Source organism: Orycteropus afer, unplaced genomic scaffold, assembly GCF_000298275.1.
Source record: "Orycteropus afer afer isolate SDZICR_OR568_19922 unplaced genomic scaffold, OryAfe1.0 scaffold00041, whole genome shotgun sequence".
NCBI classification, from domain to species: Eukaryota; Metazoa; Chordata; class Mammalia; order Tubulidentata; family Orycteropodidae; genus Orycteropus; species Orycteropus afer.
Genome location: NW_006921628.1, coordinates 8,471,613 through 8,483,682, shown reverse-complemented (window position 1 = coordinate 8,483,682; position 12,070 = coordinate 8,471,613). Strand labels below are relative to the sequence as shown.

Here is a 12,070-nt window from a genome sequence, read left to right as displayed (position 1 = left end):
AAAAAAAAAAAAAAAGCTTAAAAATGGCCATCTAGATGTAATGATGGGTCTCTCCTCATCCCGAGGAAAGAAGAATGAAGAAAACCAAACACACACAGAAGTATTAGTCCAGGGGACTAGTGGACCATGTCAGCCTATATGACCATGAGACCAGAAGAGCTAGATGGTGCCTGGCTACCACTGTCAACCACTGGGAAAGGGATCAGTGCAGGAGGTCCTGGCTAGAGTGGGAGAACAATGTGGAACAAAACTCAGAATCATAAAAAAGACCAGGTTGACTGGTCTGATGGAGCCTGGCGAGACTCCCAAGATTATGGCCCCTAGTTACCCTTCAAGTCTGGAATGAACACACTCCTGTGGTTTCCAGCCAAACAACAGACAGCAAATAAGATGAACATTTACATCAGATAGGTACACTCCTTAGAATGATCAATCATGAGAAAACAAAAGGGCAGTATTTACACAGGGAGATAACTCAAGGGGCAGGAGTGCATAGGAAAGAAGGACATAGAGAACAGGTAATCAGAGGGAGGAAGTGGGAAGAGAGGTGTTAACATTGAGGAACTGCAGTCATGGAACAAAATGTGTATGAACTGCTGTATGGAAAATGAATTTGCTCCGTAAATTTTCACCCAAACACAATAAAAATTATATTTAAAAAGAGAGAGAAAGAAATAGCTATCAGATAAATGAGTGCATGGCTGCTTGTGCATGTAGTGACCAACATGGCCGCATGTAGAAAAGCCCAGAGCATGGCATTGTGCACCCAGCCATGGCCTGGGTTCCAGTGGGTCAGTGGGTGTTGTCGTGCTGGCCAGGCCCTTCTCCAGACACCACAGATCTGGGGTGGCAGACCTACTTCCAGCTTTAGATCCCTCTGCTTCTGCAGGACTAGCATGCAGTGAGTCCCAGCCCAACAATCACCTGTCACATGGGGCAAGGGCAGGTTCAAAAGCAAAGCCTGAGAGGGACAATGCTGCTTTCACCTTTTACCTCTACAGGAGTTTCTTTGTTATTTTTCAGATCTCAGATTCTCCCATACAAACATTCCATTCCTCCCCTCCTCCTCCTACCATTAAAAAAAAAAAAAAAAAGCCTCAATCAAATTAACAAGGAGATATAACATCTTTCTGAGGAGCCCTATCAAAGAAATGTGGGCAGCCTTATTTAAATATTAGAAACAGAACTGCTATATCAAGCAGGTGGAACTGTGGCTAGGACTCAATCACCTTGCTTTCCAGTACAGAGCCCTTTGCCCTTCCCCTGTGTCACTCTAAGAAGTCATCTGTGAATGCACACCTAAAGTCACTAGGCAAACTGCAACCTAATTTTGTTTACACTAACAGGACATAATTAATCTACTGTTTTATATATAGGGCTTACTGAAAGTAGGGTATATGTGGCAGTATAGTACATTTTTTTCAGATACCTGTATCTCACCAACTAAAATTAGTAATTCTCCAAGTTTATAGTTATTAACATTTTTCCAATACTAATTCTTACCCTACAATCTACAGCCTAAAAATGGGCTTCAAGTCAATGAACTCCCCAGAGATTATAAAGACATCTATATGAGTATTCATGGAGATATTTGTCATTCTGTTGAGATCTTTAAAGGAGTTAGACTCACGGAGCTAAAGAACCTATGTTTAGAATATATCCTGACTTTAGTGTCCTACAATGTCATGAAACTTTCCAGGGTGATGGCAAAGAGGCTTTCGGTTTATTTTGGGGATAATGAAAATGTGTAGAATTGAATGTGGTGATGGATACACAAGTCTGTAAATTTACCAAGAGAGAGATTTGTATGGCAGGTGGGAAAAAAAAAAAAAGAAAAAACTTTCCAGGAGGACTCCTGTTACTCTGCAATGGTTGCCCTGACTAACATGTAATTATGTTAGAAGCATCACTAGGGTTGGTACCAGACAGTGCAAGAACTCATGGCCACACCCCTGGACCTCCTCCCATACCAGACCTAATGTTCATCACCAATTTTATTCACAGAATAATATGTGATAAATACAGTTGTAAATTTCTTAAATGAAATTATTTCTTGGATTCTATGAATACTAGCAACAAAATTGTTTTGTAAAATCTCTCTACATTGAATTATAACATTAGTAGTTATAACATTGTTAGTAACTGAGCAGAAGCCTTTTTTTTTCCCCTTTCATTACTACTTCAGTCTCAAAAAAGCTATCCATAAGGTTGACAATTATTAATTACCAAAATATTGTACCTAAAACACCAGAATATTTGACCACATCAATGACTATAAAAACACCGGCAGCAATGAAAACAGTACGAGCTTGTAGCATGTGCAGATGAAACCACGTGATACAAAGCAACACTGTAATGGGGAAATAATGACATCTCTGGAGAGAGCATTGTAAGGTCCAAAAAGTAAATCAATAAAGAGTTTTAGCCTTGTAGATATATTGATACATCTAGGCTGGGCTTACAAAAGTGTTTGTGTTGTTACTACTAACTATAGGGATATTTTATTACAAAAAATAATAAATTTCTGCTGCAACACTGCACAAAAATTTTATAGACAGTCATTTTTGGTGTCACCTCTTCTGACAGTGTCCCTGGTATGGTCCACACCTTCCACATTCCCCTAGTGATGCCACTGTGCCCTCTCTGAGCCACCAAAAAATAACTCCTAATTATTTAAGACAACAATGACAATGGAATTCTCTTTTGCTTTCTATTATAGTCTTGCAGTAAGCAAGAGGAAGCACATGATATCTTGATCTTCAGCTACAAATGGCCAGACTTTAGCCAAATTTGGTTGTCAGCAAGGTCAGTTGGAAACTAAATGGTCAGTCTGCACATACCCTTCCCCTCCTAGGTCCAAGTATTTAAAATGTTTGTCTCTTACTCCTTTGTCAAAAGTTTCAAACTGAAAACAAGGGCCACTGTCATCTCTTCTCAAGAAAAGTCACACTTTAATTCCTACTACTGTAAGCACGGTGATCCCTGTGGCACAAACAGTTTGTGCTCAATTAAAAGGTTAGCAGCTAAAAACCCACCAACAGCACCAAGGAAGGAAAGCCTGGTGATCTGCTTCCATAAAGATCACAGCCAAGAAAACCCTATGGAGCACAGTTCTACTCCGTAACACACAGGATCACCAGGAGCTGGAATGACCTTGATGGCAACTGGATTGTTTCTTTTTTTTTTTGGTGTGCATGGTGTACAGTGACATGAATGGCTTCCAGTTTAATAATAAAAACTAAGAAACCAAAGAAAAGTGCCTATTAACGCCCCTCATCCATTCAAAGCACTTAAGCACTTAGAAGTTCTAAAATAGCATTCAAGTCTGTCTTCCCCCTTTCTTAGGATGCCAAAGAAAAGTAACATAAAGGAGAGCTTCATTTCTTGTCATGCAAAAACCACCCTAAGATGTCTAGCAGCTTGAAAAGGAGCCACTACTTCACTGGTAGCATAGAAAAATTTGCCTCAAATGAGCCCATTTAGATCCTTCAATCAGTAACCTGTATTTTGAACAATCTCAAAATCACAATCCATATGGAAGCTGTCTAAACACTGATGGCTGTTTTTACTGTTTCTCTGGGGAGTAAAATGCATAACTCTCTTTTCATGTAAGAGAAACATCAGCCCCAGAATCCTGTTTTCTCATAGTAACCACCCTAACCAAACCAAACCCACTGCCATCCAGTCAATTCTGACTCATAGCAACTACCATTGAGTTTCCAAAGCTATAAATCTTTCTGGAAGCAGATTGCCTCATCTTCCTCCAACGGAGCAGCTGGTGGGTTTGAACTGTCAACCTTCTGGTTAGCAGCCAAATGTCTTACCCACCACGCCACAAGAGCACCTTCCTAGTATCTACAGCCAGGTTCTAATTATATTCCTACTACAAGAAACCTTTCCATGTGAAACCAGAACTAGATGGTGCCCAGCTACCACTGCAAACCACTTGGAGGGGGATCTATATAGGCAAGTGAGAGAAAAATGTGGAACAAAACTCAAAATCATTTAAAAAAAAAGCGGGGGGGAACCAGGTTTGCTGGTCTGATAGAGCCTGATGGAACCACTGAGACTACGGCTCCTAGCTGCCCTTCAGGTCAGGAACTGAAATCACTCCCGTAGCTTCCAGACAAACAAAAGACAGGCACATGAGCTGAACATTTGTATTAGGTAGATACAATCCTTGGAAAGATCAATCATGAAAGATAGAAGGGCTGTGCATGTACAGGGAGACCGCTCGGGGGGCAGGAGTGCATGGGACAGAAGCAAGGACACAGGGAAGAGGTAACTATGGGGAGGAAGTGGAAGGAGAGCTATTGCATTGTGGGAAATTGCAGTCAATGTCATGAGACAAAGCGTATGTGAGCTGCTGTATAGAAAGTGAATTTGCTCCATAAACACTCACCTAAATCATAACAAAAATTTGAAAAAAAAAAGAAAAAGAAACTTTTCCAGTGAGGTAATTCTCCAAAGAGGTGATATATAAGCACCAAGTACCACCAATCCCCATTATAGGCTTTAAAACATTGACTTCTCCAGTAGGAAGAGATTATTTATCATCTTTAAGTTGGTAGCGTAGTGCCTAAGGCATTTGACTGCTAAACAGAAGGCTGGCGGTTCAAACCCACCAGCCACTCCTCAGAAGGAAGGTTGGGCAATCTACTTCCATAGTGATACACCCTCAGAAACCCAAGGAGGAGTCACTATGAGTCAGGTCCAACTCAACAGCCCATAACAACAACAACAACAAGTTAACTAATTACCCTTCTCTAAAAGCTTCCAACTCAGCGCTTCTGACTGCCCTGAGTTTCTATCACAGTTTTCAAAGACAAGTAGGTAATACATAACTGAGCAGAGTATGAAAACAAATGCTATTACTATCTTATTACAATAATGAGCGAAAGTGCTGTAAGATCTCGTGTAGTCCGCGTTAGTCTCTGCAAACATTTTCTTTTCTTTTCTTTTTCAATTGTGATTTGGGTGAAAATTTACAGAGCAAACTCAGCAGTTCACATACACTTTGTCTCATGACATTGACTACAATTTACCACAAAGCAACAGCTCCCCTCCCACTACCTCCCCATGGTTACCTCTTCCCTGTGTCCATCCCTCCATGCACTCCTGCCCCCTGAGCTGTCTCCCTGTACATTAAAAGCCCTTCTTTCTCCCATGATTGTTTTCTCCAAAGATTGTATGTACCTCAGGTAAATGTTCAACTCATATGCCTGTCTTTTGTTTGGCTGGAAGCCACAGGTGTGGGTTCAATTTCAGACCTGAAGGGCAGCTAGAGGCTATAGTCTCAGTGGTTCCACCAGGCTCTATCAGACCAGCAAACCTGGTCCCCCTTTTTTTTTTCTTCCAAATGATTTTGAGTTTTGTTCCACATTGTTCTCCCTCTCTATCCAGGTTCTCCTATAAAGATCCCCCTCTGAGTAGTTGACAATGGTAGCCAGGCACCATCTAGTTCTTCTGGTCTCATAGTCGTATAGGCTACAGATCACATGGTGTACCAGTTGCTAGGACTAATTGTTTCCATGAATTTTGGTTTTCTTCTTTGCTCTGGACAAGGAAAGATCCATTGTTGCATCTAGATGGCAGCTTGCAAGGCTTTTAAGATCCCAGTCACTACTCACCAAAGTAGAAGGTGGGACAATGTTTTGTGTAGTACGTTATGCCAGTTGAGCTTGATGTCCCCTGTAACTATGGTCCCAAGCCCACTAGTTCAACTACTTGCTCCCTGTGGGTAGCTGGCTGTGACCAAGAAGTGACTACAACCTTGTCCCTTATCAGGTCTACTATATATACCTGGGAGTTCTTACAGATCATACAAATACACTTCTAGGACTATTGTCTGCCAACCCTATACATGGTCTTGGGTACACTCCCTGGTTCATAGATATACCTAATAGTTTTCAACCCGTCCACCCATCTATCCACCCATATACCTATGTTTTCTGCAAACATTTTCAAATAAATTTTTTAAATATTCATCGAAATTCAGAATTCTAAAGAAAACTTCCAAATAGCATTCTAAGAAATGGCCCAGAAAGATAATGAGGACCGAACTTCTTAAATTTCAGGATCTGAAAGCAATGATGTCTCTACTTTGGCATCACATTTGAAAAGGTAATTTGGTGATATATGAACAGAGTTTAAAAGAGAATAAAAAAGGATCACTGACTGAGAAGCTGAAGGGCAATAAACCAAACCACAAAAAAAAAAAAAAACCCTCCAAAAATATTTGGAGTTATGATAATTAGGATCCTAGTTGCCTTGTACACACTGTGGAAAACCCAAGACCACAGAACAAACCAGTACCAACTGCCGCTGAGCTAATTTTGACTCATGGAAACCTGACGTGTGTCAGACTCGAACTGTGTTCCATAGGGTGACCAGTAGCTGATTTTTCAGAAGTAAATCACCAGGCCTTCCTTCCAAGGCAGCAGAGGATTTGAATCTCTAGCCTCTTACCACACAAGGCTCTGTTAGAACAAAAGTTGTGGGAACAAAAGGAGCGGCCTGGTCCACTTCCACCTTCAGCACATACCTGGTACATAGTAGGACTGAATACATTTTTGTTGAATGAATGAGTGTTGCTGAATTAATAAACCATGCAGGAATACATGGTTTATGTGTCCAAAAATCAAAAGTTCAAGGAGAGATCCATTTTCAGCAAAGATTTTAACATGCAACATTATCTTTTCCACCGGTTTTTAAAATGCTCTCAATTATGTCTCAAATATCACTACAATTATATTCTCTTTCTCAAAAACAAAATTTACCAAATGCAGGGTAAATGGGACCTAATCTAGATTAACGTCACAAAGGAATATTTTTAAAGGAAAAACTGAGATTAGACCATTAAGAGGCAGCAAAAATCAAACATGCACATTTGATAACAACCCACTTCCATCAAAACTGTCAGTTTCCTCTGGTTTCTATTTCAGCAAGTAAGCATTATTTCAGTCTACTGACTTTAAAAGTTTTCCTTTTCATGTAGCCAAGAACATATATATCCCTGGTCTTATCTCTTTGTCCTCCCACACTGTTCCACTACTCACCTGGGTGGCTTTTTTACCAAAATTTCTTTTGTGTGGAAAACCCTCCGCCTTTCAATCTGACTCCATGGTGAAAACATCTAGCCCCTAATACTGTCCTCTCTGACTTTATGGAAGCTTCATTTCCTTGCAGCAGAGACCTGGAGTATTTCCTGATGCTAAATTGATTATGCTCCATAAAAATGAAAATAAAATCATTCAAACCACAAGATCAACTACCGACCTTTGCCCTTTCTGCCAAATGCTCATCAGAATATATCTGTCAGGACCTTGTGCTCCCATCACCCTTCTGGCACCTGTATTTTCCAAGATGGATTTACCATCCACAGAAATTTTCCCTCCCAGGTCCGAAAATCCTAAATCACATATAACCTGAAAATCTCTGCTTCCCAAGGCTAAACAACCTCAACAAATGAAAGGAACTATGAACAGAAATGTGTTTTCCTGCCATATTAATACTTTAATGGGCTTAACCTTATGCATAAATGTTTTCAGGGAGTATATAGAAGAAGGAAGGAATACATTTTAAATACCTGATACAGATTATTTCATTTGATCTTAGGAAGCAGGCAGGACAGGCATTTATTACCCTCATTTACATATAATGGAAGTATGCATCAAAAAGGTTAAGTGGCCGATGTCACATGGCTAGAAAGTGTCAGCTCAGACCTGTACTGAGGTATCACCTCTCCTAACCCAGAGGCCGTCTACTATACACACTCTCCTTTTGTTTCTGTCCTGCAGCCAAGAAACAACTTCCTAGAGGTTCAGTATTTCAAAGTCAGGGCAGACCTCTGACCTTTTTAGGGCACTATGTCCGCTTGCCAAGGCTTCCATCCCTTAAACTAAAAAGCTGGAAAGCCATCTTCTCCCTTCCTAACAGGAAACAATGTCTTCCTCTTCTATATACCACCCTTAACAACTACTTCTTTCCAAAATAACTTCTAAGAGTTCCTGTTTTAGAGGGACTTACTCATAAGACACTAATAGTCCAAAAAGTTTGCATCAGCTTATGATTTTCTCAATAAATTTCTGAGCTGATGCAACATTTCTGTCTCAAACTTTGCAGCTTAAATATCAAGAACACAGAACACTTGAAAAATTATGCAAGACAACGCTACATTTTCACTGCATCACATCTGCTTCTATGGGTCTCCTGTGAGTCATTGTCTTTTGTGTTCAGTCATCATTATAGGAAAAGCCATGTTCCACCCTAACTTATTTTATTTTTTGAAGAAAAACTCTACAACAAAGTGGAGTTATATTACAGCTTTCACCACCTCACCTAAGCAGATGAAGCAATGACCCCTAAGTTAGTGCCTAAGATGCTGTGTTCCTCCAATTTTCACCACTATCATTTGACACAAACAGAAAAAGAAGTTGCAGTTCATTTATTTATTCATCAACACACAGAAATGAAATCCTGTCAGATGCCAGGGATTAGGACCCAAAAGTGAACAAGAAGCTTTCCTTCTCTCATAGGCTGGCGGAGAAAAGGTAAAGAAATAATTACAGAACAAACTGATCGAGATTACCATGGAGGTAAGCACATGGCCTGGGTAGTGGCCATCATGAAATAAATGCTTCCTGGAAGAAGTGATTTGTGAACATTTATAAATGTCTCTCTTTTCACTTTTAGTACAGAATAAACCCAAAAGACTCAGCCCCACTCCCTGAAAGGTTATAAGCTTTACTCGCCAACAGTCAAGTCAAAAGTCTCATTTCATAGAAGAATTGTCTTCACTCCCTGTCCTAAATTTCCACCCTTAACACATGCTCCTTTCAAACACCAGTTTTAGGGAGTGCAGCAAATTCTGTCCTATATGGTAACTTCTCATATGTCTGTAGAATAGGTTTAAATGAAATAAATGCACTTTTAAAAAACATAATCATTCTTCTAACTGGAAACGAACACTGAACAATCCAAGTCCTACAAAGCATGGCCATAGCAAGAGGACATTGAGGTTCAAAAATAAATAAATAAAACACTTTAATGCAACAGAACGAAAAATCTTTTTTGAAGTCACCAGAACAACTTGAACCAAAAGAGAAACAGAAGGTTATTGTGGGGCTTTAGCCTCCAGATGATGAACACCAAACACACTGTATAGTAAACAAACAGGCCTCTGAAGTAGTGACTGATATGGTGTCCTGACAAAACATTACAACCTAAGAAATCTCTCTCCATTCACTATTTCCCAGAGTCCCACTGGCTGTTAGCTCCAGGTTTTATTTATTTATTTAGCTGGTTCGTAGGTTTATTGCTTGTAAATTATGAGGCATAGTGTGCCTTTCAAAAAAAGGCAGAGGCAAATGAAAGCAACTATGGTTTTAAAGCCCCATAAAAGCCAGTAAATGCAACAAAAATGAACTCTGCCCGCCTTTACTATAAGGATCTATTACTCCTTTATGCTACTCCAGTGAATTTAAAACTCAAATGAATGCTACCACTGCCCCACCACGAGAAGAGGTAAGGAACCCATTTAAACACCTGCTTCAGCAGGACCCGGAGGGCCTCTCTCACCAATTCACCTGCCTCAGCCAAGTAGTTGGCTAGGAAATGGGGCTGCAGACCCCGGTCACTTTCCCTCTGCTGTCCCACGAAGCAGTTCAAAATTCATACTTCCTTTTGGCCCGGCACACTCTCATTCCCACCTCCCAGACCACCAGCTGCAAGGAGGAAGACTGAACAGCCCCCAAAAGAAGGTTAGTGGCGAGCAGAACTGGTTAAGAAGCTCCTAAGCGCTTTCTGAACTCCTGCCCCGGCCCGAGGTGGGCCTGGGAATCCAACAGCTCTGCCCGACTCGAGTCCCTTTCCTGGGCTGGAAGTTCCAGGTGTGGCCCTAGGTACTGCTTAACCTCTCACCCTTGGCCTTGAGGGCTGCGGTACCTTCAACAGCCCCTTTGGATCTCAGCGCTCGCTTGGGCCCCGGGGGCCCTAACCCAGACCCACAGCTGCGCCAGAGCCCTCCCGGCCAGAGCCGCCTACTCCAGCCAAGTTTCCGCCGGGCACCCCTGCCTGACCCGCGCCCCACCGCCTGCAGCCCCCTCGCGGCCCAGGACCGCCCCGCGTCGTCTGGCGGGCCGGCGGGCCGGCGGGCCACGCACCGTGTGGGACTGTAAGCTCTGGCTCGCCTCGATGGCTGCTGTCAGCGGCACTGTGTCGTCCAGCAGCACCTTGCTGGCTGGCGGCTTTTCCATGAAGGCCATCCCGGGACGCCCAGCCGTCGACGCCTCGGGACCACAGGCAGGAACCGGAGGCGCCTACTCCCGCCGCCCGCCGGGCTCCGCCACAGCCTCCGCTGTCAACACGCGCCGCCCTGTGCGCCGCCGCCGCCCGCCGGGTTCGCAAGGTCCTAGTGCCGACCATTCCGCCGCCGTTGCTGTCAACACTCGCCGCTGCTTCCCGCCGGGTCCTAGCACCGAAGCATCAACTGTGAAACGTACGCAGGGCCCTAGCGACAACTTCCGTCTTGGCTCTGTCCTGGGCCCCAGCCGCCCAGCTTCTTGCAGTCACACCGCAGATCCGGTGCTCTTAGCATCAGGCCGCGGACCCGGGAACGCTCCCCCCTAGGCAGTCACCCCTGTTGCTGCTGTTACGTGTGGTGGAGTCTGACGGACTCATAGCGACCCCTCCTTGGGTTTCTGAGGCAGTATCACTACGGAAGTAGATTGCCCCATTTTCCTTCCGAGGAGTGGCTGGTGGGTTTGAACCGCCAGCCTTCTGGTTAGCAGTCAAGTGTCTTAGGCACTATGCTACCAGAGCTTCGGCAGTCACCCTTACGGATCCTCAAATCTGAAGACAACTTGCCCCAGCCTTGAAATACAGGAACCTTGACGCTCACAGACACCCAAACCAAGCCTCAGAAGCTGGGACGTCAGACCTGTGACCCTTAAAACTGGACCTCTCCCACTCAGTCTCCCCAGGCTCAAGAACCTGGTGCCCCAGAAAAAAGGCCTTCAGGATTAGACTCTTTGTTCTGAGCTCTGAAGTCCCAGAGACTTTCTGATACAGCCTCTCATACCCAGGCTTTACCGAGACCTTTGGATCTGGCTTCTTGGGCTTGAGAACATAAGAGCTGGGCCCTCAGAACTAGACCCTACAGTTGGAGCCCTTGGATCCCAGACCCCCAGACCCAAACTCTCAGAATTGAGAACCCAAAACAGTGGGCCTTGATCCAGAGACTCAATCTCTAGCTTTGGTCCAGTTCTCAGCTCATCCCACAAGGCCTTCAACCCCTAGAACTATCAGTCAAGATCCCACAGACTTGGGGTCCCCAATCCCGTTAACAGCCCCAAAAACCTCAACAATGAAGCCATGTTGTTGTTGTTGTTAGGTGCTACCAAGTTGGTTTCAACTCACAGCAGCCCTATATACAACAGAACGAAACACTACCCAATCTTTTGCCATCCTCAAAATCATTGCTATACTTGAGCCCACTGTTGGCAGCTACTGTGTCAACCCATCTTGTTAAGGGTCTTCCCCTTTTTCACTGACCCTATTTTATCAAGCATGGTATCTTTCTCTAGGGACTAGTCCCTACTGATAACATGACCAAAGTATGAGACGAAGTCAGGTCATTCTTGCTTCTAAAGAACATTCTGCTTGTACTTCATCCAAGACAGATTGGTTTGTTCTTCTGGCAGTTCATGATGTATTCAGTATTCTTCATGAACACCACAATCCACATGAATCAATTCTGTGGTCTTCCTTACACATTATTCAGCTTTCACATGCAAAAGTTGTTCTTCTTGTTAGGTGTCGTCGAGTCGTTTCCAACTCATAGCGACCCCATGCACAGCAGAATGAAACACTGCACAATCCCATGCCAGCTCCATGATCCCTGCTATACTTGAGCCCATCATCGCAGCCACTGTGTCAATCCATCTCATTGAAGGCTTCCCCCTCTTTGTTGACCCTCCACTCTACCAAGCATGACATCCTTCTCCAGGGAATGGTCCCTTCTGACAACATGACCAAAATAGGTGAGACGAAGTCTGGCCATTCTTGCTTC

At 43.4% G+C, this 12,070-nt stretch overlaps 1 protein-coding gene across 1 annotated transcript in view; it reads right to left on the bottom strand.

The window, feature by feature from the left end:
- The window catches only part of PXK (PX domain containing serine/threonine kinase like), a 111,123-nt gene extending 100,858 nt beyond the window's left edge, over positions 1-10,265 (bottom strand). The window contains exon 1 of the mRNA XM_007937279.2: positions 10,164-10,265. Within this exon, the coding sequence (XP_007935470.1) occupies positions 10,164-10,265 (102 nt within the window). The remainder of the gene's footprint in view (positions 1-10,163) is intronic.
- Between the last annotated feature and the right edge of the window lie 1,805 nt (positions 10,266-12,070).